General features: G+C 52.7%; 2 protein-coding genes and 1 non-coding gene across 3 annotated transcripts; 1 reads left to right on the plus strand and 2 right to left on the minus strand.

Annotated features, from left to right (window-relative positions):
* The first annotated feature begins 8,061 nt into the window (after positions 1-8,061).
* trnae-uuc (transfer RNA glutamic acid (anticodon UUC)) lies at positions 8,062-8,133 on the plus strand. The gene has a single exon. It is a non-coding gene; the product is annotated as a tRNA-Glu (tRNA).
* Positions 8,134-11,016: 2,883 nt separating this feature from the next.
* Positions 11,017-13,843, minus strand: LOC148643302 (uncharacterized). Its single transcript, XM_088615893.1, has 4 exons — positions 13,074-13,843; positions 12,515-12,562; positions 11,882-12,045; positions 11,017-11,753 (listed from the first exon to the last, which is right to left on the minus strand). The coding sequence occupies exons 1-4, from the start codon at positions 13,560-13,562 to the stop codon at positions 11,726-11,728; spliced, it is 729 nt and encodes a 242-aa protein (XP_088472019.1). The 5' UTR covers positions 13,563-13,843; the 3' UTR covers positions 11,017-11,725.
* A 46-nt stretch (positions 13,844-13,889) lies between these two features.
* Positions 13,890-16,927, minus strand: LOC148643303 (uncharacterized). The gene is made up of 6 exons (XM_088616594.1): positions 16,299-16,927; positions 15,790-15,859; positions 14,978-15,046; positions 14,506-14,598; positions 13,944-14,094; positions 13,890-13,897 (listed from the first exon to the last, which is right to left on the minus strand). Exons 2-6 carry the CDS (start codon positions 15,853-15,855, stop codon positions 13,890-13,892), a joined length of 387 nt encoding a protein of 128 aa, XP_088472720.1. The 5' UTR covers positions 15,856-15,859; positions 16,299-16,927.
* Between the last annotated feature and the right edge of the window lie 5,504 nt (positions 16,928-22,431).

Raw genomic sequence — 22,431 nt, forward strand, 5'->3', positions numbered from 1 at the left:
ATGGGAGAAGACCTGTACCTTCACGAGTCCGGGTTGTGAAAACTTCTTCTGGCATTTCAAAACGTTTCGAAGGGACCACAGCGCAACCCTGTTTTCCATTTCTATCGTGTATTATTATACAGTCATAAGTATCTGTACTGATCACAGAGTCCCCCTCTCACTGCCAGAACTGAAGCCCAGTGCAGCACGAATAATAATAATAATAATTAATCCATCTGGACTCTCCACTCAGAGCTCTTCCCAGGTCAGGGGGATCCAGTGGGGAGGAGAGCAGAGGGATGGAGCCAGTTCAGAGAGGGGGGTGATTAGGAGGCCATGATGGGTCAAGACCAGGGGGGGAATCAGGCCAGGATACTGGGGTAACACCCCTACTCTTCTACAGAAACACCCCGGGATTGTTAACGAGCACAGAGAGTCAGGACCTTGGTTTGACGTCTCATCCGAAGGACGGCGCCTGTTTACAGTCCAGTGTCCCCCGTCACTATACTGGGCCATCAGGACCCACACAGACCGCAGGATGAGAGCGCCCCCTGCTGGCCCCACTCACACCTCTCCCAGCAGCAACTTTGGGGGGGGGGGGAGGGAAAAAAATTTTTTTTTGATGCTTAACAAAAGAACAAAAATTACAAGCTTCAGTCCAGACTGGGGTCTGGGGTCCCTCAGCTTCAGTCCAGTCCAGAATGGGGCCCCTCAGCTTCAGTCCAGTCCAGTCTGGGGCCCCTCAGCTCCAGTCCAACCTGGTGTCCCTCAGCTCCAGTGCAGTCCAGACTGGGGTCCCTCAGCTTCGGTCCAGCACAGACTGGGGTCCCTCAGCTTTGGTCCAGCACGGTCTGGGGTCCCTCAGCTTCGGTCCAGACTGGGGTCCCTCAGCTCCAGTCCAGTCCAGTCTGGTGTCTCTCAGCTCCAGTCCAGTCCAGTCTGGGGCCCCTCAGCTCCGGTGCAGTCCAGTCTGGTGTCTCTCAGCTCCGGTCCAGTCCAGTCTGGTGTCCCTAGGCTCCAGTCCAGTCCAGTCTGGTGTCCCTCAGCTTCAGTGCAGTCCAGTCTGGTCCAGTCCAGATCTTAGCTGGCACAGAACCAGGAAAGGAACCTGGAAAGAATATTGTTATTGCAGGTGTGAGGGACACAGACACAGACGTCACCATGACATCAAACAGCAAGAGGAGACTCCTCCTTGAATCACAGACACAACCGGGTGGCGCCCCCCTGTCTGCTCACCTGCACCTCCTCTTCCTCTTCTTGTCCTTCCTGGCAGCCTGCTCCTCCTCTCCCTCCCTCTTCCTCTCCTGACCCACGGTCTCTGCCGCCTCCATGGGCTCGTCCTGATCATCTGTCTCCACCGACACGCAGCTCAGGGAGTTTAAAAAGACGCACCAGCGATTCTGCAGCAGAGACAGGAGAGTCACGTTAAGAGTCGGACTGGACACTCCAGGACATGAACACTGCACTGAGAGAGAGAGAGGGGTTCATACAGACACATGACTGGACACTCCAGTACATGAACACTGCACTGAGAGAGAGAGGGGTTCATACAGACACACTGACTGGACACTGACTGGACACTGGACAGGAGTAAAGAGAGGATCAGAGCATTACCCACCTTATTTTTCTTCTGTCTCACAGGAGGTGGTGATTGGACCTCCTCCAGCTGGAGTCCGAGGAGGGAGAGAGGGGGCAGGAGAGGGACAGCACAGGGAGAGAAAGAGAGAGACAGGTGAGTCAAGTGTCCCAAGAGTACAGAGACTCTGCTGAAATCACACTCGCAGTGAGTGACACCGACACTAACCAGCCTCAGGACAGCACTGCTAGAGCACCACAACCCAGACTCAACCACATCACAGCACAGATCAAACAGCAATATCTCACACACTGGGACACACACACACAAACACAACATAAACTGGAATGCTACAGAACCTTAAACAGACAATACACACTAGCTGAATATTTGACCAAAATAAAAAATAACAAACAGAAACAGACCCTGACGAAGTACAGGCTCAGTGACCACAACCTGGTCATAGAAACTGGGCGACACAGGCAGACCTGGCTGCCCAGAGAGGACAGGCTGTGCTCCCACTGCCAGCGGGGAGAAATAGAGACAGAGGTGCACTTCCTACTGCACTGTGACAGATACTCTGGGATTAGAGAAACATTCTTCCCGAAATTCAGTAATCTAATCCCAGAGTTCCCACACCTGCCAGAATCACAACGGGTCCCAATCCTACTGGGAGAGGGAGGAGGGAACTCAGTTGATCTGGCAGCCCAGTATGTGATCTCCTGTCACAGCCTGAGGAACAGTGAGTCTGTCTCCCAATAATGCTCCAGCCGCCTACAGTATATGTCAATATTTTATAATATGTGTTTGTTGTAAATGTCTGTAACATGTCTGCTTTACGCAGAGAGTGGCGGGGGTTGGATGTCAAGGCCTGACGATACCGCATTACGCAGAGAGTGGAGGGGTGGGATGTCAGGGCCCGACGACACTGCTTTATGCAGAGAATGGAGGGGTGGGTGTCAGGGCCATACGACACTTCTTTATTCAGAGAGTGGAGGGGGTGGGATGTCAGGGCTAGATGACACTGCTTTACACAGAGAGTGGAGAGGTGGGTGTCAAGGCTATACGACAGTGCTTTACACAGAGAGTGGTGGGGGTGGGATGTCAGGGCCATATGACACTGCTTTACACAGAGAGTGGCCGGGCTAGGATGTCAGGGCCATATGACACTGCTTTACACAGAGAGTGGTGGGGGTGGGATGTCAGGGCTTGACGACACTGCTTTATGCAGAGAGTGGAGGGGTGGGATGTCAGGGCTATACGACAGTGCTTTCGGCAGAGAGTGGTGGGGGTGTGATGTCAGGGCCATACGACACTTCTTTACGCAGGGAGTGGCAGGGGTGGGATGTCAGGGCCTGACGATACTACTTTACACAGTTAGTGGTGGGGGTGGGATGTCAGGGCCATACGACACTTCTTTACGCAGAGAGTGGCAGGGTTTGACGACACTGCTTTATGCAAAAAATGGAGGGGTGGGTGTCAGTGCTTTCCGCAGAGAGTGGTGGGGGTGTGATGTCAGGGCCATACAGCAGTGCTTTACACAGAGAGTGATGGGGGTGTGATGTCAGGGCCATATGACACTGCTTTACACAGAGAGTGGCGGGGGTGGGATATCAGGGCCTGACAACACAGCTTAACGCAGAGTGTGGAGGGGTGGGTGTCAGGGTTATACGGCAGTGCTTTACGCAGAGAGTGGTGGGGGTGTGATGTCAGGGCCATACAACAGTGCTTTACACAGAGAGTGGCGGGGGAGGGATGTCAGGGCTTGACAACACTGCTTTATGTAGAGAGTGGAGGGGAGGGTTTCAGAGCCATAAGACACTGCTTTATGCAGAGAGTGGAGGGATTGGTGTCAGGGCCATATGACACTACTTTACACAGAGAGTGGCGGGAGTGGGATGTCAGGCCCTGACGATACTACTTTACGTAGACAGTGGCGGGGGTGGGATGTCAGGGCCTGATGACACTGCTTTATTCAGAGTGGAGGGGTGGGTGTCAGGGCTATACGACAGTGCTTAATGCAGAGAGTGGAGGGTTGGGTGTCAGGGCTATACGACAGTGCTTTCCGCAGAGAGTGGTGGGGGTGTGATGTCAGGGCCATACGACACTTCTTTACGCAGGGAGTGGCAGGGGTGGGATGTCAGGGCCTGACGATACTTTATTTACGCAGAGAGTGGCAGGGGTGGGATGTCAAGGCCTGACGACACTGCTTTATGCAGAAAATGGAGGGGTGGGTGTCAGGGCCATACGACACTTCTTTATTCAGAGAGTGGAGATCTAGACAAAGGGGGCAACTCTTAGTCGTATGGGCTTAGTCACACATCGCAGCGATTAAAAAAACAAAACAAACATATTATGTCTGTTACTAACGACTTTTTTTTCCTACATTGAAAGTCTCTTTCCCGGGTGATTTTCTAGCGCGACTGGGGCTCTTCATTTCTCCTCGGTGTCTCATCGCGGGCGGATTTGAAACAGACCACAGAAGGTGGTCACACACTATATTATTATTGAGAGACAGGCTCACTGTCTGTACCTCAGGCTGGGACAGAGGATCACACACTGTATTATTATTATTTAGAGACAGGCTCACTGTCTGTTCCTCAGAGTTGGACAGGAGATCCCACACTGAATTATTATTATAGAGAGACAGGCTCACTGTATGTTCCCCAGGCTGGGTCAGGATCCCACACTGTATTATTATTATTATTGAGAGACAGTCTCACTGTCTGTTCCTCAAGCTGAGACAGGACATCACATACTGTATTATTATTGATTGACAGGCTCACTGTTCCTCAGGCTGGGACAGGAGATCACACACTGTATTATTATTATTGAGAGACAAGCTCACTGTCTGTTCCTCAGGCTGGGACAGAGGATCACACACTGTATTATTATTATTTAGAGACAGGCTCACTGTCTGTTCCTCAGAGTTGGACAGGAGATCCCACACTGAATTATTATTATAGAGAGACAGGCTCACTGTCTGTTCCTCAGGCTGGGACAGAGGATCACATGCTGTATTATTATTATTTAGAGACAGGCTCACTGTCTGTTCCTCAGAGTTGGACAGGAGATCCCACACTGAATTATTATTATAGAGAGACAGGCTCACTGTATGTTCCCCAGGCTGGGTCAGGAGCTCACACAGTATTATTATAATTATTGAGAGACAGTCTCACTGTCTGTTCCTCAGTCTGGGACAGGAGATCACACACTGTATTATTATTATTGAGAGACAGGTTCACTGTCTGTTCCCCAGGCTGGGACAGGAGATAACACTGTATTATTATTGAGAGACAAACTCACTGTCTGTTCCCCAGGCTGGGACAGGACATCCCACACTGTATTATTATAATTATTTAGAGACAGACTCACTGTCTTTTCCTCGGTCTGGGACAGATGGTCACACACTGTATTATTATTGAGACAGGCTCACTGTCTGTTCCTCAATCTGGGACAGTAGATCACATTGTATTATTATTATTAATATTATTGAGAGTCTGGCACACTGTTCCCCAGGCTGGGACAGGAGATCCCACACTGTATTATTATTATTTTGAGACAGGCTCACTGTTTGTTCCTCAGGCTGGGACAGGAGATCCCACACTGAATTATTATTATTTTGAGACTGGCTCACTGTTTGTTCCTCAGGCTGAGACAGGAGATCCCACACTGAATTATTATTATTGAGAGACAGGCTTACTCTCTGTTCCACAGGCTGAGACAGGACATCACATATTGTATTATTATTATTGACAGATAGGCTGACTGTCTGTTCCTCAGAATGGGACAGGAGATCACACATTGCATTATTATTATTGAGAGACAGGCTCACTGTCTGTTCCTCAGGCTGGGACAGAGGATCACACACTGTATTATTATTGAGAGACAGGCTCACTCTCTGTTCCTCAGGCTGGGACAGGAGATCACACATTGGCTTGTTGTTGAGAGGCAGGCTCACTGTCTGTTCCTCAGGCTGGGACAGGAGATCACATGCTGTATTATTATTATTGAGAGACAGGCTCATTGTCTGTTTCTCAGGCTGGGACAGGAGATCACACACTGTATTATTATTATTGACAGATAGGCTGACTGTCTGTTCCTCAGAATGGGACAGGAGATCACACACTGTATTACTATTATTGACAGATAGGCTCACTGTGTCTTCGCTTGGGCTTGAACAGAAGATCACACACTGGATTATTATTATTGAGAGAGGCTCACAGTCTGTTCCTCAGGCTGGGACAGGAAATCACACACTCTATTATTATTATTGAGAGACAGGCTCACTGTCTGTTCCTCAGGCTAGGGTAGGATATCACACACTGTATTATTAGTATTGAGAGAAAGCCTCAGTGTTCCCCAGGCTGGGACAGGAGATCACACATTGTATTTTTATTATTGAGAGACAGGCTCACTGTTCCTCAGGCTGGGACAGGAGTTCAAACTGTATTATTATTATTATTGAGAGACAAGCTCACTGTTCCTCAGGCTGGGACAGGAAATGACACACTGTATTATTATTGAGAGACAAGCTCACTGTTCCCCAGGCTGGGACAGGAGGCGCAATTATTATTGAGAGACAGGCTCACTGTCTGTTCCTCAGGCTGGGACAGGAGATCACAAACTGTATTATTATTATAGAGAGACCTGCTCTTTCCTGACTGTTCCTTAGGCTGGGACAGCAGATCATAATCTGCTTTATTATTATTGAGAGACTGGCTCACTCCTGTCTGTTCCTCAGGTTGGGAAAGGAGATCACACACTGTATTATTATTATTGAGAGACGGGCTCAGTGTTCCCCAGGCTGAGACAGGAGATCACACACTGTATTATTATTATTGAGTATCTGGTTCACTGTTCCCCAGGCTGGGACAGGAAATCACACACTGTATTATTATTATTGAGAGACAGGCTCACTGTCTGTTCCTCAGGCTGGGGCAGGATATCACACACTGTATTATTATTATTGAGAGACAGCCTCAGTGTTCCCCAGGCTGGGACAGGAGATCACACACTGTATTATTATTGAGAGACAGGTTCACTGTCTGTTCCTCTGGCTGGGGCAGGGAATCACACACTGTATTATTAGTATTATTAAGAGACAGGCTCGCTGTCTGCTCCACAGGCTGGGACAGGATATCACACACTGTTGTAGTGTTCTCTCACGAGGCACCAGTTCTGTAGGGGTTTGGGCATTTACTGGGACAATTATTTTTGTGGCAGTAAATCACACAATTGATTCTTTTAATGGTCTTAAAATCAACCATGCGACATAACTCAAACAACACACACACAGGTACTAATACACGAGGATACATTTGTTAATATATAGAATATGCATTCTATGGGTTATCAGAATACAAAATATATAAATTTATTCAGTTACAAAGAGTTACACATATCAAGAGGACATAAGTTCAGTATATCATTCATTTAGACCATTTCGTAATTGAACTTGTTTACAACTTCTACATGAGATACTTAAAACAAGTACATAACCCTTAGGAATTAAATTGATATCAACTGGTTGGGAGCAGTAATGCAATAAGGTTGAATACTCACTGCCGGTGGGTTCCTTTTCACACCGTTTCCGTAGTGCAGCGGTTATCACGTTCGCCTCACACGCGAAAAATCCCCCCTTCGAAACCGGGCGGGAACAGCCTCTTTTTGCACGCTCCTGTACTTCACAGAGGTCTTGAGCGACCGGTCATTTGTTCCCAATGTGTTTCCGGTGCCTTCATGCACTCTTGTACCAAACGCACGTTCCTTCTGTACGCGGAGCCGATCATTTGCAATTGGGCTGTGCCGACAGACCAGGACGAGCTCTGTCGGCTCAAAAGCAGCGCAGGACCTGCAAGAACAACAGAAAGATTAGCATCCAGCGGGGGCTTCTTAGTGAGCCCAAGATCTCATCAAGAATCGGCTCCAGCAACAGGGCTGGGCGCATTGTTCCATTCTCCGACCACTCTCGTTGTAAACAAGTCCCTCCTGGTCTCTGCTTGAATTGCACTTTCCTGCGTTTGCTTTGGTGTAACTGGCTTCCCCTGCATGGGCGAATGTGAAGAAGATCCTAAGTAAGTCATTGAAGAAAACCGAGAAGAGGTCGGAGTGGCCTCTGTCGTTCATCAACGATCCAGTCAGGCAGTACTCCTCTGCAAAGCGCCGTTCGTTCACATCGATTGGCTTTTTTTGCCTTCATTTGTGCATGTAGTAAAAGCAGACGCCCCTATCCTACCGTGAACCCGACTCGAACCGGGGTTGTTGCGGCCACAACGCAAAGTACTGACCACTATACGATCACGGCGAGATACCGAGACACACGTGGCAGGGCGGAAAAGGCTGTGCTCTCTTCGTGTGACATAATTCGGAAAAGTCCTGACGTTGCATTTCAACTGAGCCCCAGTATACATCGACCCTTCGACACTCTGAGTGACACCTCTTGCGTGTTTTCTCATATTTATGTAGTTTGCTTGCATGATGCCCGGAACAGCGGGGTTGTTCGCTCCCATATGGTCGAGCGGTTAGGATTCCTGGTTTTCACCCAGGTGGCCTGGGTTCAACTCCCGGTATGGGAACGTGTCAGTTTTGAATCCTGCTTTCCAAAAGATTAGCACCGTGTACGAAGGAGCCGCATTAAAACTACTCGAACGTGCAAAACGTGCGAGAAGAGGGGGTGCTTGTTTCCAACCGAAACTTCTCGCGTGTGAGACGAGCTGACCATCGCTGCAGGAGGTGGGAGGGTTACTCTGGTAGACAGGGCTGACCTTCGGCAATAGGATTTATACTCTCCAAGATGATATTTGCACTTTCTGGAGAGGCGATTTTCTCCACTTCAGTAGCCCGATTTCGTCGATTGCGTGGAGAGGGCTGTAGAATGTGGCGCCGCCTTTCCTGCTCCGTCCATGACAGGCGTGCTGGTCTCTGGAGAGAGAGCACGGTCCATCAGCGCACTCCAATAAAGGCACTGGAAGCAGCTGAATCGCATTGACGAAGCTCAGCGCTGGGCCGCTGGGCACCTCTTACAACCGTTTCCGTAGTGTAGTGGTTATCACGTTCGCCTCACACGCAAAAGGTCCCCGGTTCGAAACTGGGCGGAAGCAGACTTCTTTTGTCGCCACGCACAAAAGGGGATTGGGGATTCGCCTAGCACTGTGATCGAACAGACCCACTCACCTCTTAGTGTGGCGGGATCTGCACAGTGCATGTCACAGCGCATCCTGCTTTCACTTCAATGCGCGTCCTGATGTACCCCGGTCTCCCGCGTGACAGGTGGGGACAGGTGACAGGTCCACGTGACAGGTCCTATACTAACGAGGAAGACATCGCTCTCTCCGACCCCCGGCATCGTGTCCCGACCCACCGTGCTGGAAGCCGACTCGTGCTGTGATTCCTTTACGGAGCAGAAATGACAACCGAGGAGCCGAGAGATCATTTCAGCATTTCGCGTCTGAACGGAAAACACAAACGACCAACTCGGAATGACTTGCCTTTGACGCTTATCAAAGCGTTCTTTGTGGATCGAACAGACCCACTCACCTCTTAGTGTGGCGGGATCTGCACAGTGCATGTCGCAGCGCTCCCTGCTTTCACTTCAATGTGCTTCCTGATGTCGAGTCGTGTGCCGTGCGGAGGCTCTGAAAGCGAGAGCAATGAAAAGGTGCACGACGCTGTGTTAGAAAACAGAGAAGTGAAAGGCAGTCCTTTCTCTAAGGAGGTGAAAGAAAAGCTACTCCCCGTCGGGGAATCGAACCCCGGTCTCTCGCGTGACAGGCGGGGATACTTGCCACTATACTAACGAGGAAGACATCGCACGCTCCGACCCCCGGCATCGTGTCCAGACCCAGCCCTGTGGTTGAAGCCGATACCCTGGCTTCTCTCCAGACACAGCTGGGTGAGTTCCTCCAGTCAGGACAGGGGGGGCTCTACTGTACACAGAGGGTGGCGGGGATGTGGAACAACTCCTTTGTTCGGGGCCTTGGGGCATTCTTGTTGTGAAAGGCGCTATATAAAAAAACGGAATTGAAATTGAATCTTACAGGTTTGGGTTTTTCAGAGATCTTGTCAGAGATGACATGCCCGTTTCAAAAACGTAACGGCACTCCTCACGTTCGAGCGCCGCCGGTCTGTGACGTAACGTATCCTTACACAACCATGACGGTTTCATCATGGACAGCACGAAAGCCCGAAAAGTGGTTGACCTTTTAGTTTGGCAACGCCACGATGGATCCCAGTTTTTTTTTATTTTGGAGGCCAAAGAGGACAAAAAAGGAAACGTCCGGTGTCTTGTAGCGTGAGAAGGGTTTAAATTTCGACTTAAGGAGTTGGCCATCGTTATATTTCGCGAGGTATAATACGGGGGGAAAAAGAACATTTGTATTTATCAACCTACTAGTAATACTGGGTGGATGTCACGTTCCCCAAAGTTCAGTGCCTCTCTCTAATAAAGCAGAAACGCGACATTAAACTCCGTTCGAAACGGGAGAATTCACCAGGACACGATACAACTGACGTCCGGAAAAAAAAGAAAAAAAGAACTCCTATTCCCATTTGTAATGACCCGTCGTGTTTTTCCCGGTGTACGCTTCTCTTTCGGAGACCGTTTTGTTGTTTTGCTGTTGGAATAAATGCCGAGGTGACCCTTCTGTGTGGAGTCTGCGTGTTCTCTCCAGCGGGTCGTTTCCTCCACCGCAGGGGCTGGTCGAAACGGGGTCTCCCAATCATCACAGAAGTGTGTGTCGTTTTGGGTGGTGGTGGTGGGGGGATGCATCGGGGATACTGCGCCCCGAGGGGGTGACCTCTCACATTGCTCCGGACGAAGGGAGAAGACCTGTACCTTCCCGAGTCCGGGTTGTGAAAACTACAGCGCTACCCTGTTTTCCATTTGTATCGTGTATTATTAGACAGTCATAAGTATCTGTACTGATCACAGAGTCCCCCTCTCACTGCCAGGACTGAAGCCCAGTGCAGCACGAATAATAATAATAATAATTAATAAGTCTGGACCCTCCACTCAGAGCTCCTCCCAGGTCAGGGGGATCCCCTCCAGCCCCCCCAGTGTGCAGCCCCCACCTGGATGATGCTCCAGTCCGCTCAGCAGACAGCAGCTCTCAGTGGGGAGGAGAGCAGAGGGATGGAGCCAGTTCAGAGAGGGGGGTGATTAGGAGGCCATGATGGGTCAAGACCAGGGGGGGAATCAGGCCAGGACACTGGGGTAACACCCCTACTCTTCTCCAGAGACACCCCGGGATTGTTAATGAGCACAGAGAGTCAGGACCTCGGTTTGACGTCTCATCCGAAGGACGGCGCCTGTTTACAGTCCAGTGTCCCCCTTCACTATACTGGGGCATCAGGACCCACACAGACCGCAGGGTGAGAGCGCCCCCTGCTGGCCCCACTCACACCTCTCCCAGCAGCAACCCTGGGGGGGGGGGGAGGGAAAAAACCAAAAGCTAAACAGATTTTTTTTAAAAACATTTTATTGATGCTTTACAAAAGTCCAGTCCAGTCTGGTGTCCCTCAGCTCCAGTCCAATCCAGTCTGATATCCCTCAGCTCCAGTCCAGTCCAGTCTGGGGCCCCTCGGCTCCAGTCAAGTCCAGTCTGGGGCCCCTCAGCTTTAGTCCAGTCTGGTGTCCCTCAGCTCCAGTGCAGTCCAGACTGGGGTCCCTCAGCTTCGGTCCAGCACAGTCTCAGGTCCCTCAGGTTCGGTCCAGCACAGACTGGGGTCCCTCAGCTCCAGTCCAGTCCAGTCTGGTGTCCCTCAGCTTCGGTCCAGTCCAGTCTGGGGTCCCTCAGCTTCAGTCCAGCACAGTCTGGGGTCCCTCAGCTTCGGTCCAGCACAGACTGGGGTCCCTCAGCTTCGGTCCAGCACAGTCTGGTGTCCCTCAGCTTTGGCCCACCACAGACTGGGGTCCCTCAGCTTCGGTCCAGCACAAACTGGGGTCCCTCAGCTTCGGTCCAGCACAGTCTGGGGTCCCTCAGCTTCAGTCCAGACTGGGGTCCCTCAGCTTCGGTCCAGCACAGTCTGGGGTCCCTCAGCTCCAGTCAAGTCCAGTCTGGTGTCTCTCAGCTCCGGTCCAGTCCAGGCTATTGTCCCTAGGCTCCAGTCCAGTCGTCTGGTGTCCCTCAGCTCCGGTCCACTCCAGTCCAGTCCAGTCCAGTCTAGATCTTAGCAGGCACAGAACCAGGAAAGGAACCTGGAAAGAATATTGTTATTGCAGTTGTGAGGGACAAAGACACAGACGTCACCATGACATCAAACAGCAAGAGGAGACTCCTCCTTGAATCACAGACACGACCGGGCGGCGCCCCCCTGTCTGCTCACCTGCACCTCCTCTTCCTCTTCTTGTCCTTCCCGGCAGCCTGCTCCTCCTCTCCCTCGCTCTTCCTCTCCCTCGCTACGGTCTCCGCCGCCTCCATCGGCTCGTCCTGATCTTCTGTCTCCACTGACACGCAGCTCAGGGACTTCAAAAAGACGCAACAGCGCTTCTGAAGCAGAGACAGGAGAGTCACGTTAAGAGTCGGACTGGACACTCCAGGACATGAACACTGCACTGAGAGAGAGAGGGGTTCATACAGACACACTGACTGGACACTCCAGTACATGAACACTGCACTGAGAGAGAGAGAGGTTCATACAAACACACTGACTAGACACTCCAGTACATGAACACCGCACTGAGAGAGAGAGGGGTTCATACAGACACACTGACTGGACACTCCAGTACATGAACACTGCACTGAGAGAGAGAGGGGTTCACACAGACACCCTGACTGACTGGACACTCCAGTACATGAACACTGCACAGAGAGAGAGAGGTGTTCATACAGACACACTGACTGGACACTCCAGGACATGAACACTGCACTGAGAGAGAGAGGGGTTCATACAGACACCCTGACTGGACACTGACTGGACACTGGACAGGAGTAAAGAGAGGATCAGAGCATTACCCACCTTCTTTTTCTTCTGTCTCACAGGAGGTGGTGATTGGACCTCCTCCAGCTGGAGTCCGAGGAGGGAGAGAGAGGGCAGGAGAGGGACAGCACAGGGAGAGAAAGAGAGAGACAGGTGAGTCAAGTGTCCCAAGAGCACAGAGACTCTGCTGAGATCACACTCGCAGTGAGTGAGCCTGGGTGTAGCCCACTAATACTGACCCTCTGGACACCACAGGACAGAGAGGAGGAGGAGGAGAGAGACACACTGCCTGGACACCACAGGACAGAAAGGAGGAGGAGAGAGACACTGACAGACAGGGCTGAAAGAGAGAGAGACAGAGAGGCAGGGACAGACAGACAGCAGGCCGAGAGAGAGACACTGAGATCGAGGGACAGACAGACTGAGAGACAGGGCTGAAAGAGAGAGAGACAGAGAGGCAGGGACAGACAGACAGCAGGCCGAGAGAGACACTGACAGACAGGGCTGAAAGAGAGAGAGACACTGAGACCCAGGGACAGACAAGACGGCGAAACTCCACCACAGACAGGACAGGAGGCAGGGTGGGACCAGCACTGACCTCCTTCCTCTCTCCTGCCAGAGGAACTGTCTCCACCTCCTCTTCCTCCTGCAAGTCAAGAGACAGGCTGAGAGAGAGACGGGCTGGCGGGACATCGGCGAACAGAGCTGAAGGCAGAGAGCCGGTGAGACAGGCCCAGCTGGGACAACGCAGGACAGACAGAGAGACAGACAGGGAGACACACGGAGAGACACAGGGAGACAGGCCCAGCTGGGACAACGCAGGACAGACAGAGAGCAGGGAGACACAGGGAGAGAGACCCAGCTGGGACAACGCAGGACAGACAGAGAGCAGGGAGACACACGGAGAGACACAGGGAGACAGGCCCAGCTGGGACAAAGCAGGACAGACAGAGAGCAGGGAGACATGGAAAGAGAGAGGGAGAGAGACAGGGAGAGAGGGACAGACACAGAGACTCAGACAGAAGGACAGAAAGACAGAAAGAGAGAAGTGCAGATGGACAGATGACAGAGACAGAGAAAAGGACATATGGACTGATGGACAGAAAGACAGAAAAGGACAGAAAGACAGATGGACAGAAGGACAGATGGACTGAAGGATAGACGGACAGAAGGACAGATGGGCGGACAGACAGATAGACGGACAGACGGACAGACTCTGCCCCACTTGCCTCGTCAGACATCTCAGCCTCTCTCCTTGCCCTCCGCACCGGGGAGCCCCAGGCGGGGCCTGGCGGGGCCGGGCGGGCGATGGGGGGCAGGACGGGCGGGGGCAGGGGCAGGGGCACCGCCCCGGGCAGCAGGGGGGGCTCGAGGGGCATGGCGGGGAGGAAGGGGGGGCGGCGGGGCGGGGCGGTCAGGGGCCTGAGGGGGCCGGAGGGGGGGGCCGGTGGCGAGGAGCGGAGGGGGCTCTCGGGCGAGGAGGGGGGGGACACCGAGCGGAACGAGCCGGGCGAGCCCGAGCGGGACGAGCCGGGCGACCCCGGGAGCTCCAGCTGCAGCTCGGCCGCCCTCTCCAGCTTCTGGACGAGCTCGGGGAAGCACGAAGACACCACGGGATTCTGTCCAGCGGGGAAAGGGGGAGACACAACGCAGGGGGGATGAGGAGCAGAGACTACGCCTGGACAGGTGAGTGTGTACAGTGTGTCCAGTAAGAGTCTGGACAGGTGAGTCTCTACAGTGTGTCCAGTGAGAGTGTGGACAGGTGAGTGTGTACAGTGTGTCCAGTGAGAGTGTGGACATGTGAGAGTGGACAGTGTGTCCAGTGAGTGTGGACAGGTGAGTGTGGACAGTGTGTCCAGTGAGAGTGTGGACAGGTGAGAGTGCACAGTGTGTCCAGTGAGTGTGGACAGTGTGTCCAGTGAGAGTCTGGACAGGTGAGTGTGTCCAGTGTGTCCAGTAAGAGTCTGGACAGGCGAGTGTGTCCAGTAAGAGTGTGGACAGGTGTGTCCAACAGTAAGAAGCTGTCTTACCCTGTAACCCAGCTCAGGGGTGTTAGGGGGTGCTCTGTCTCCTCCCCAGATCTCACCTTCAGCTCTGGTGAAATGCCGGACCACTAGGAGACGCTGGAAACGAGGACACAAGACAGAGGTCAGGTCCACAGAGCTCACTCAATCACTACAGCAAGCAGAGACCTCTTGGCCATCAGGACTGTGGGGGTCAGAGTGGGGAGCTGTAGGGTATCGGGAGTTTAGGGGTCACTGTGGGGAGCTGTAGGGTATCGGGAGTTTAGGGGTCAGTGTGTGGGGAGCTGTAGGGTATCGGGAGTTTAGGGGTCAGTGTGGGGAGCTGTAGGGTATCAGGAGTTTAGGGGTAAGTGTGGGGAGCTGTAGGGTATCGGGAGTTTAGGGGTCAGTGTGGGGAGCTGTAGGGTAGATGTGGGGCACCGGGCCCACCACAGGGCGGCCGGTCCAGTCTCGCGGAAGGCGACCGGGTCAGACTTACGGAAAAGCACCGGGACTTGGGCCGGGACCTCTCCCGCTGCCAGTCCGGGTTCGGCCTGACCGGTGTGACCTGTGAAGACGCCAAACAGCCCATCTCCGAGACAGCTCTGACCACATAGCCCAGCCCAGTCGTGTCGAGACTAGGGGCCTTGGGCAGTCTCGACAGTGTGTCCAGTGAGAGTGTGGACAGGTGAGTGTGTACAGTGTGTCCAGTGAGAGTCTGGACAGGTGAGTCAGACCAGTGTGTCCAGTAAGAGTCTGGACAGGTGAGTCTCTACAGTGTGTCCAGTGAGAGTCTGGACAGGTGAGTGTGTACAGTGTGTCCAGTAAGAGTCTGGACAGGTGAGTGTGTACAGTGTCTCCAGTGAGAGTCTGGACAGGTGAGTGTGTACAGTGTGTCCAGTAAGAGTCTGGACAGGTGAGTGTGTACAATGAGTCCAGTAAGAGTCTGGACAGGTGAGTCTCTACAGTGTGTCCAGGAAGAGTGTGGGACGTTCAGAGGCAATCTGTGCACTCAGAAGGCCATAATGGACCTGCAGCTTGGTTTTCCTCGGACCCGCGACCCTGTCTCTTGAGCCAAGGCGTGTCCTCAGTCAAGATCACCACTGGAAGTGTCTCTCCTCGTCTGGAGGTGTTACCGTGAGACCTGGTCTGTCAAGCGCTTTGCGCTGCTATGTGTGTGAAAGGTGCTCTATCAGTGAAGTTTATTATTATTATTATTATAATACAGCGAGCGCTGCTGGGGGCGGAGAGGCCAGTCGGAGGAGGGCTGGACGCTGGACGCTGGACGGCGGGCGGGAGGGGTGGACTTACGACGCCTCGCCGGGCCCGGGTCCTGCTGCGACCGCGCACGGCCGTGCGGCATCTCTGTCGGTCCATCGTCCTGCCGAGACAAGAAGAGTCACAGAGGGGAGGGGGCGGAGCCACACAGCTGGGTGGCTTGTTCCCCACCCCCGCCCCCCTCTGTGTACAGAAGAGCCTCCTGTCATGACTGGAGGAGCTCACCCAGCTGTGTCTGGAGAGAAGCCAGGGTAATCGGCTTTGTTCCACACCCCCGCCACTCTCTGTGTACAGTAGACCCTCCTGTCCTGACTGGAGGAGCTCACCCAGCTGTGTCTGGAGAGAAACCAGGGTATCGGCTTCAACCACAGGGCTGGGCAGCTTGTTCCCCACCCCCAACACTCTCTGTGTAGAGGTGCACCTCCTCTCAATATCTTTTTACAGCACGATCACACCCATAAGAGTGGAGTAACAGGGAAAAAAAACAACTTATTTCTCAACTTATTTTATTTCTCGACAGCGGCATTTTTTAACTGACTTACCGATTCACGGGGATACTTAAGGGCGAAACTGAAGCTGAAACTATTATTTGATTGAAGTTGAAGTAACCCGCGAATCTTTTTTGGAATTAACACGTGTTTAGAAAGCGATATATAATCCTTTCCTCCTCCTCTCTCTTCACTCCTCTGAGCTCACGGGGCTCCGGCGCCGCCCCCCGCTAGAATCCGCCGCTCTGTGACGTCAGGCGGCTCATTGTGACGCCCCCGTGACGTCGCCCCCGACGCGCTCACGGCTCGGCCGCGAAAAACAAAAATGGCCGACATTTTTCGCGGATGTTGTTTTTTTTTGGGTGGACATTTTATTTTTCCAACTCTCGGCGGCCAGCCGGGTGTCCCTGTACGAACCCGGTAGTCGCCACCCCGGACAAGCAGGGGAAACGGGTCCAGCTGTTTCTGGCCCAAGGGTTACAAAAGCTGCATTTGAATTTAAAGACAAAATCACGTCGAGGGCGCATTCAGCACCCCCACGTCCAACACGGGTTTCCGTGGGGTGGGGTTCAGTGAAATTAGCACCCCCCCGACCCCCAAGTCAAAGAAAGACCAACCTCCACCCCCCTCTAGCGGCCAAGGGCGGAAATTTCGGGCCACGCCACGTCCAAAAAACACGGGTTCCCCCCCCCCCCTCCCCCTGTCCTGCGGGGAAAAGACACGGCATTTTCTTTTCCGAGCCCTGCGTGCGACCTCACGACCCCCCCCAAAAAAAACGGGCTTCGGAGACGAGGAAAACCAGGCACGTCGACCTCTCTACAACACCACCCGGCCGTTTCTGTTTCAAACCGTGGTAAAAAAATAAATACAATTTCGCCCCTCACCGACCGCCGCGCAAAAAAACACAACTTCACGCTACAGAAACGGCCTGTGTGAGGGGGGGCACGGGAAAAAAATAAAACCGTGTGCGTGTTTTCGGCAGAGTAAGCTCAGCGGGGAAACTCCCTGAATCTCAGGGTTGCTTCTTGAACCCAGAAAACGACCTTTTTTCTCTCTCTCGTTTTCTTAGTGTCTGGGACGTTCACGAACTCCGCCGCGTCGGTGCGATTCCCAGCGGGACTTGAACATAACCCCCCCGTGGGGCCACAGCGCCCCCGTGTGGCCGAGAGGACCACCACCCTCAGGGCTGAGCTTTTACTGCCGTGTCCCGCTTTTACTCTGGCGATGAAGGAGGGAATCAAGGAGGAGAATTAATATTGTGATCCACCAGTCCATCACAGGACACACACACACCCTGGACAGGACACCAGTCCTTCACAGGATACCAGTCCATCACAGGACACACACACACCCTTGACAGGACACCAGTCCTTCACAGGATACAAGTCCATCACAGTACACACACACACCCTGGACAGGACACCAGTCCATCACAGGACACACACACACTCACACACCCTGGACAGGACAGCAGTCCATCACAGGACACACACACACTCACACACCCTGGACAGGACACCAGTCCATCACAGGATGTTCAGTGCCTCTCTCTAATAAAGTAGAAACAAGACATTAAACTCCGTTCAAAACAGGAGAAATCACCAGGACACCATACACCTTGCTCCGGACGATGGGAGAAGACCTGTACCTTCACGAGTCCGGGTTGTGAAAACTTCTTCTGGCAGTTCAAAACGTTTCGAAGGGACCACAGCGCAACCCTGTTTTCCATTTCTATCGTGTATTATTATACAGTCATAAGTATCTGTACTGATCACAGAGTCCCCCTCTCACTGCCAGAACTGAAGCCCAGTGCAGCACGAATAATAATAATAATAATAATTAATCCATCTGGACTCTCCACTCAGAGCTCTTCCCAGGTCAGGGGGATCCAGTGGGGAGGAGAGCAGAGGGATGGAGCCAGTTCAGAGAGGGGGGGTGATTAGGAGGCCATGATGGGTCAAGACCAGGGGGGGAATCAGGCCAGGATGCTGGGGTAACACCCCTACTCTTCTCCAGAAACACCCCGGGATTGTTAACGAGCACAGAGAGTCAGGACCTTGGTTTGACGTCTCATCCGAAGGACGGCGCCTGTTTACAGTCCAGTGTCCCCCGTCACTATACTGGGGTATCAAGACCCACACAGACCGCAGGGTGAGAGCGCCCCCTGCTGGCCCCACTCACACCTCTCCCAGCAGCAACTTTGGGGGGGGGGAGGGAAAAAACCAAAAGCTAAACAGATTTTTAAAAAAAAATTTTTATTGATGCTTAACAAAAGAACAAAAATTACAAGCTTCAGTCCAGACTGGGGTCTGGGGTCCCTCAGCTTCAGTCCAGTCCAGAATGGGGCCCCTCAGCTTCAGTCCAGTCCAGTCTGGGGCCCCTCAGCTCCAGTCCAACCTGGTGTCCCTCAGCTCCAGTGCAGTCCAGACTGGGGTCCCTCAGCTTCGGTCCAGCACAGACTGGGGTCCCTCAGCTTTGGTCCAGCACGGTCTGGGGTCCCTCAGCTTCAGTCCAGACTGGGGTCCCTCAGCTCCAGTCCAGTCCAGTCTGGTGTCTCTCAGCTCCAGTCCAGTCCAGTCTGGGGCCCCTCAGCTCCGGTGCAGTCCAGTCTGGTGTCTCTCAGCTCCGGTCCAGTCCAGTCTGGTGTCCCTAGGCTCCAGTCCAGTCCAGTCTGGTGTCCCTCAGCTCCTGTCCAGTCCAGTCTGGGGCCCCTCAGCTTCAGTGCAGTCCAGTCTGGCGTCCCTCAGCTCCAGTCCAGTCCAGTCTAGTCCAGTCCAGATCTTAGCTGGCACAGAACCAGGAAAGGAACCTGGAAAGAATATTGTTATTGCAGGTGTGAGGGACACAGACACAGACGTCACCATGACATCAAACAGCAAGAGGAGACTCCTCCTTGAATCACAGACACGACCGGGTGGCGCCCCCCTGTCTGCTCACCTGCACCTCCTCTTCCTCTTCTTGTCCTTCCCAGCAGCCTGCTCCTCCTCTCCCTCGCTCTTCCTCTCCTGACCCACGGTCTCCGCCGCCTCCATGGGCTCGTCGTGATCATCTGTCTCCACCGACACGCAGCTCAGGGAGTTTAAAAAGACACACCAGCGATTCTGCAGGAGAGACAGGAGAGTCACGTTAAGAGTCGGACTGGACACTCCAGGACATGAACACTGCACTGAGAGAGAGAGAGGGGTTCATACAGACACATGACTGGACACTCCAGTACATGAACACTGCACTGAGAGAGAAAGGGGTTCATACAGACACACTGACTGGACACTGACTGGACACTGGACAGGAGTAAAGAGAGGATCAGAGCATTACCCACCTTATTTTTCTTCTGTCTCACAGGAGGTGGTGATTGGACCTCCTCCAGCTGGAGTCCGAGGAGGGAGAGAGGGGGCAGGAGAGGGACAGCACAGGGAGAGAAAGAGAGAGACAGGTGAGTCAAGTGTCCCAAGAGTACAGAGACTCTGCTGAAATCACACTCGCAGTGAGTGACACCGACACTAACCAGCCTCAGGACAGCACTGCTAGAGCATCACAACCCAGACTCAACCACATCACAGCACAGATCAAACAGCAATATCTCACACACTGGGACACACACACACAAACACAACATAAACTGGAATGCTACAGAACCTTAAACAGACAATACACACTAGCTGAATATTTGACCAAAATAAAAAATAACAAACAGAAACAGACCCTGACGAAGTACAGGCTCAGTGACCACAACCTGGTCATAGAAACTGGGCGACACAGGCAGACCTGGCTGCCCAGAGAGGACAGGCTGTGCTCCCACTGCCAGCGGGGAGAAATAGAGACAGAGGTGCACTTCCTACTGCACTGTGACAGATACTCTGGGATTAGAGAAACATTCTTCCCGAAATTCAGTAATCTAATCCCAGAGTTCCCACACCTGCCAGAATCACAACGGGTCCCAATCCTACTGGGAGAGGGAGGAGGGAACTCAGTTGATCTGGCAGCCCAGTATGTGATCTCCTGTCACAGCCTGAGGAACAGTGAGTCTGTCTCCCAATAATGCTCCAGCCGCCTAAAGTATATGTCAATATTTTATAATATGTGTTTGTTGTAAATGTCTGTAACATGTCTGCTTTACGCAGAGAGTGGCGGGGGTTGGATGTCAAGGCCTGACGATACCGCATTACGCAGAGAGTGGAGGGGTGGAATGTCAGGGCCCGACGACACTGCTTTATGCAGAGAATGGAGGGGTGGGTGTCAGGGCCATACGACACTTCTTTATTCAGAGAGTGGAGGGGGTGGGATGTCAGGGCTAGATGACACTGCTTTACACAGAGAGTGGAGAGGTGGGTGTCAAGGCTATACGACAGTGCTTTACACAGAGAGTGGTGGGGGTGGGATGTCAGGGCCATATGACACTGCTTTACACAGAGAGTGGCGGGGCTAGGATGTCAGGGCCATATGACACTGCTTTACACAGAGAGTGGTGGGGGTGGGATGTCAGGGCTTGACGACACTGCTTTATGCAGAGAGTGGAGGGGTGGGATGTCAGGGCTATACGACAGTGCTTTCGGCAGAGAGTGGTGGGGGTGTGATGTCAGGGCCATACGACACTTCTTTACGCAGGGAGTGGCAGGGGTGGGATGTCAGGGCCTGACGATACTACTTTACACAGTTAGTGGTGGGGGTGGGATGTCAGGGCCATACGACACTTCTTTACGCAGAGAGTGGCAGAGCTTGACGACACTGCTTTATGCAAAAAATGGAGGGGTGGGTGTCAGGGCTATATGACAGTGCTTTCCGCAGAGAGTGGTGGGGGTGTGATGTCAGGGCCATACAGCAGTGCTTTACACAGAGAGTGATGGGGGTGTGATGTCAGGGCCATATGACACTGCTTTACACAGAGAGTGGCGGGGGTGGGATATCAGGGCCTGACAACACAGCTTAACGCAGAGTGTGGAGGGGTGAGTGTCAGGGTTATACGGCAGTGCTTTACGCAGAGAGTGGTGGGGGTGTGATGTCAGGGCCATACGACAGTGCTTTACACAGAGAGTGGCGGGGGAGGGATGTCAGGGCTTGACAACACTGCTTTATGTAGAGAGTGGAGGGGAGGGTTTCAGAGCCATAAGACACTGCTTTATGCAGAGAGTGGATGGATTGGTGTCAGGGCCATATGACACTACTTTACACAGAGAGTGGCGGGAGTGGGATGTCAGGCCCTGACGATACTACTTTACGTAGACAGTGGCGGGGGTGGGATGTCAGGGCCTGACGACACTGCTTTATTCAGAGTGGAGGGGTGGGTGTCAGGGCTATACGACAGTGCTTAATGCAGAGAGTGGAGGGTTGGGTGTCAGGGCTATACGACAGTGCTTTCCGCAGAGAGTGGTGGGGGTGTGATGTCAGGGCCATACGACACTTCTTTACGCAGGGAGTGGCAGGGGTGGGATGTCAGGGCCTGACGATACTTATTTACGCAGAGAGTGGCAGGGGTGGGATGTCAGGGCCTGACGACACTGCTTTATGCAGAGAATGGAGGGGTGGGTGTCAGGGCCATACGACACTTCTTTATTCAGAGAGTGGAGATCTAGACAAAGGGGGCAACTCTTAGTCGTATGGGCTTAGTCACACATCGCAGCGATTAAAAAAACAAAAGAAACATATTATGTCTGTTACTAACGACTTTTTTTTCCTACATTGAAAGTCTCTTTCCCGGGTGATTTTCTAGCGCGACTGGGGCTCTTCATTTCTCCTCGGTGTCTCATCGCGGGCGGATTTGAAACAGACCACAGAAGGTGGTCACACACTATATTATTATTGAGAGACAGGCTCACTGTCTGTACCTCAGGCTGGGACAGGAGATCCCACACTGTATTATTATTATTGAGAGACAGGCTTACTCTCTGTTCCTCAAGCTGAGACAGGACATCACATACTGTATTATTAATGATTGACAGGCTCACTGTTCCTCAGGCTGGGACAGGAGATCACACACTGTATTATTATTATTGAGAGACAAGCTCACTGTCTGTTCCTCAGGCTGGGACAGAGGATCACACACTGTATTATTATTATTTAGAGACAGGCTCACTGTCTGTTCCTCAGAGTTGGACAGGAGATCCCACACTGAATTATTATTATAGAGAGACAGGCTCACTGTATGTTCCCCAGGCTGGGTCAGGAGCTCACACAGTATTATTATAATTAT

Source organism: Lepisosteus platostomus, chromosome 22 (genome assembly GCF_059453375.1).
Source record: "Lepisosteus platostomus isolate fLepPlt1 chromosome 22, fLepPlt1.hap1, whole genome shotgun sequence".
Classification (NCBI taxonomy): Eukaryota; Metazoa; Chordata; class Actinopteri; order Semionotiformes; family Lepisosteidae; genus Lepisosteus; species Lepisosteus platostomus.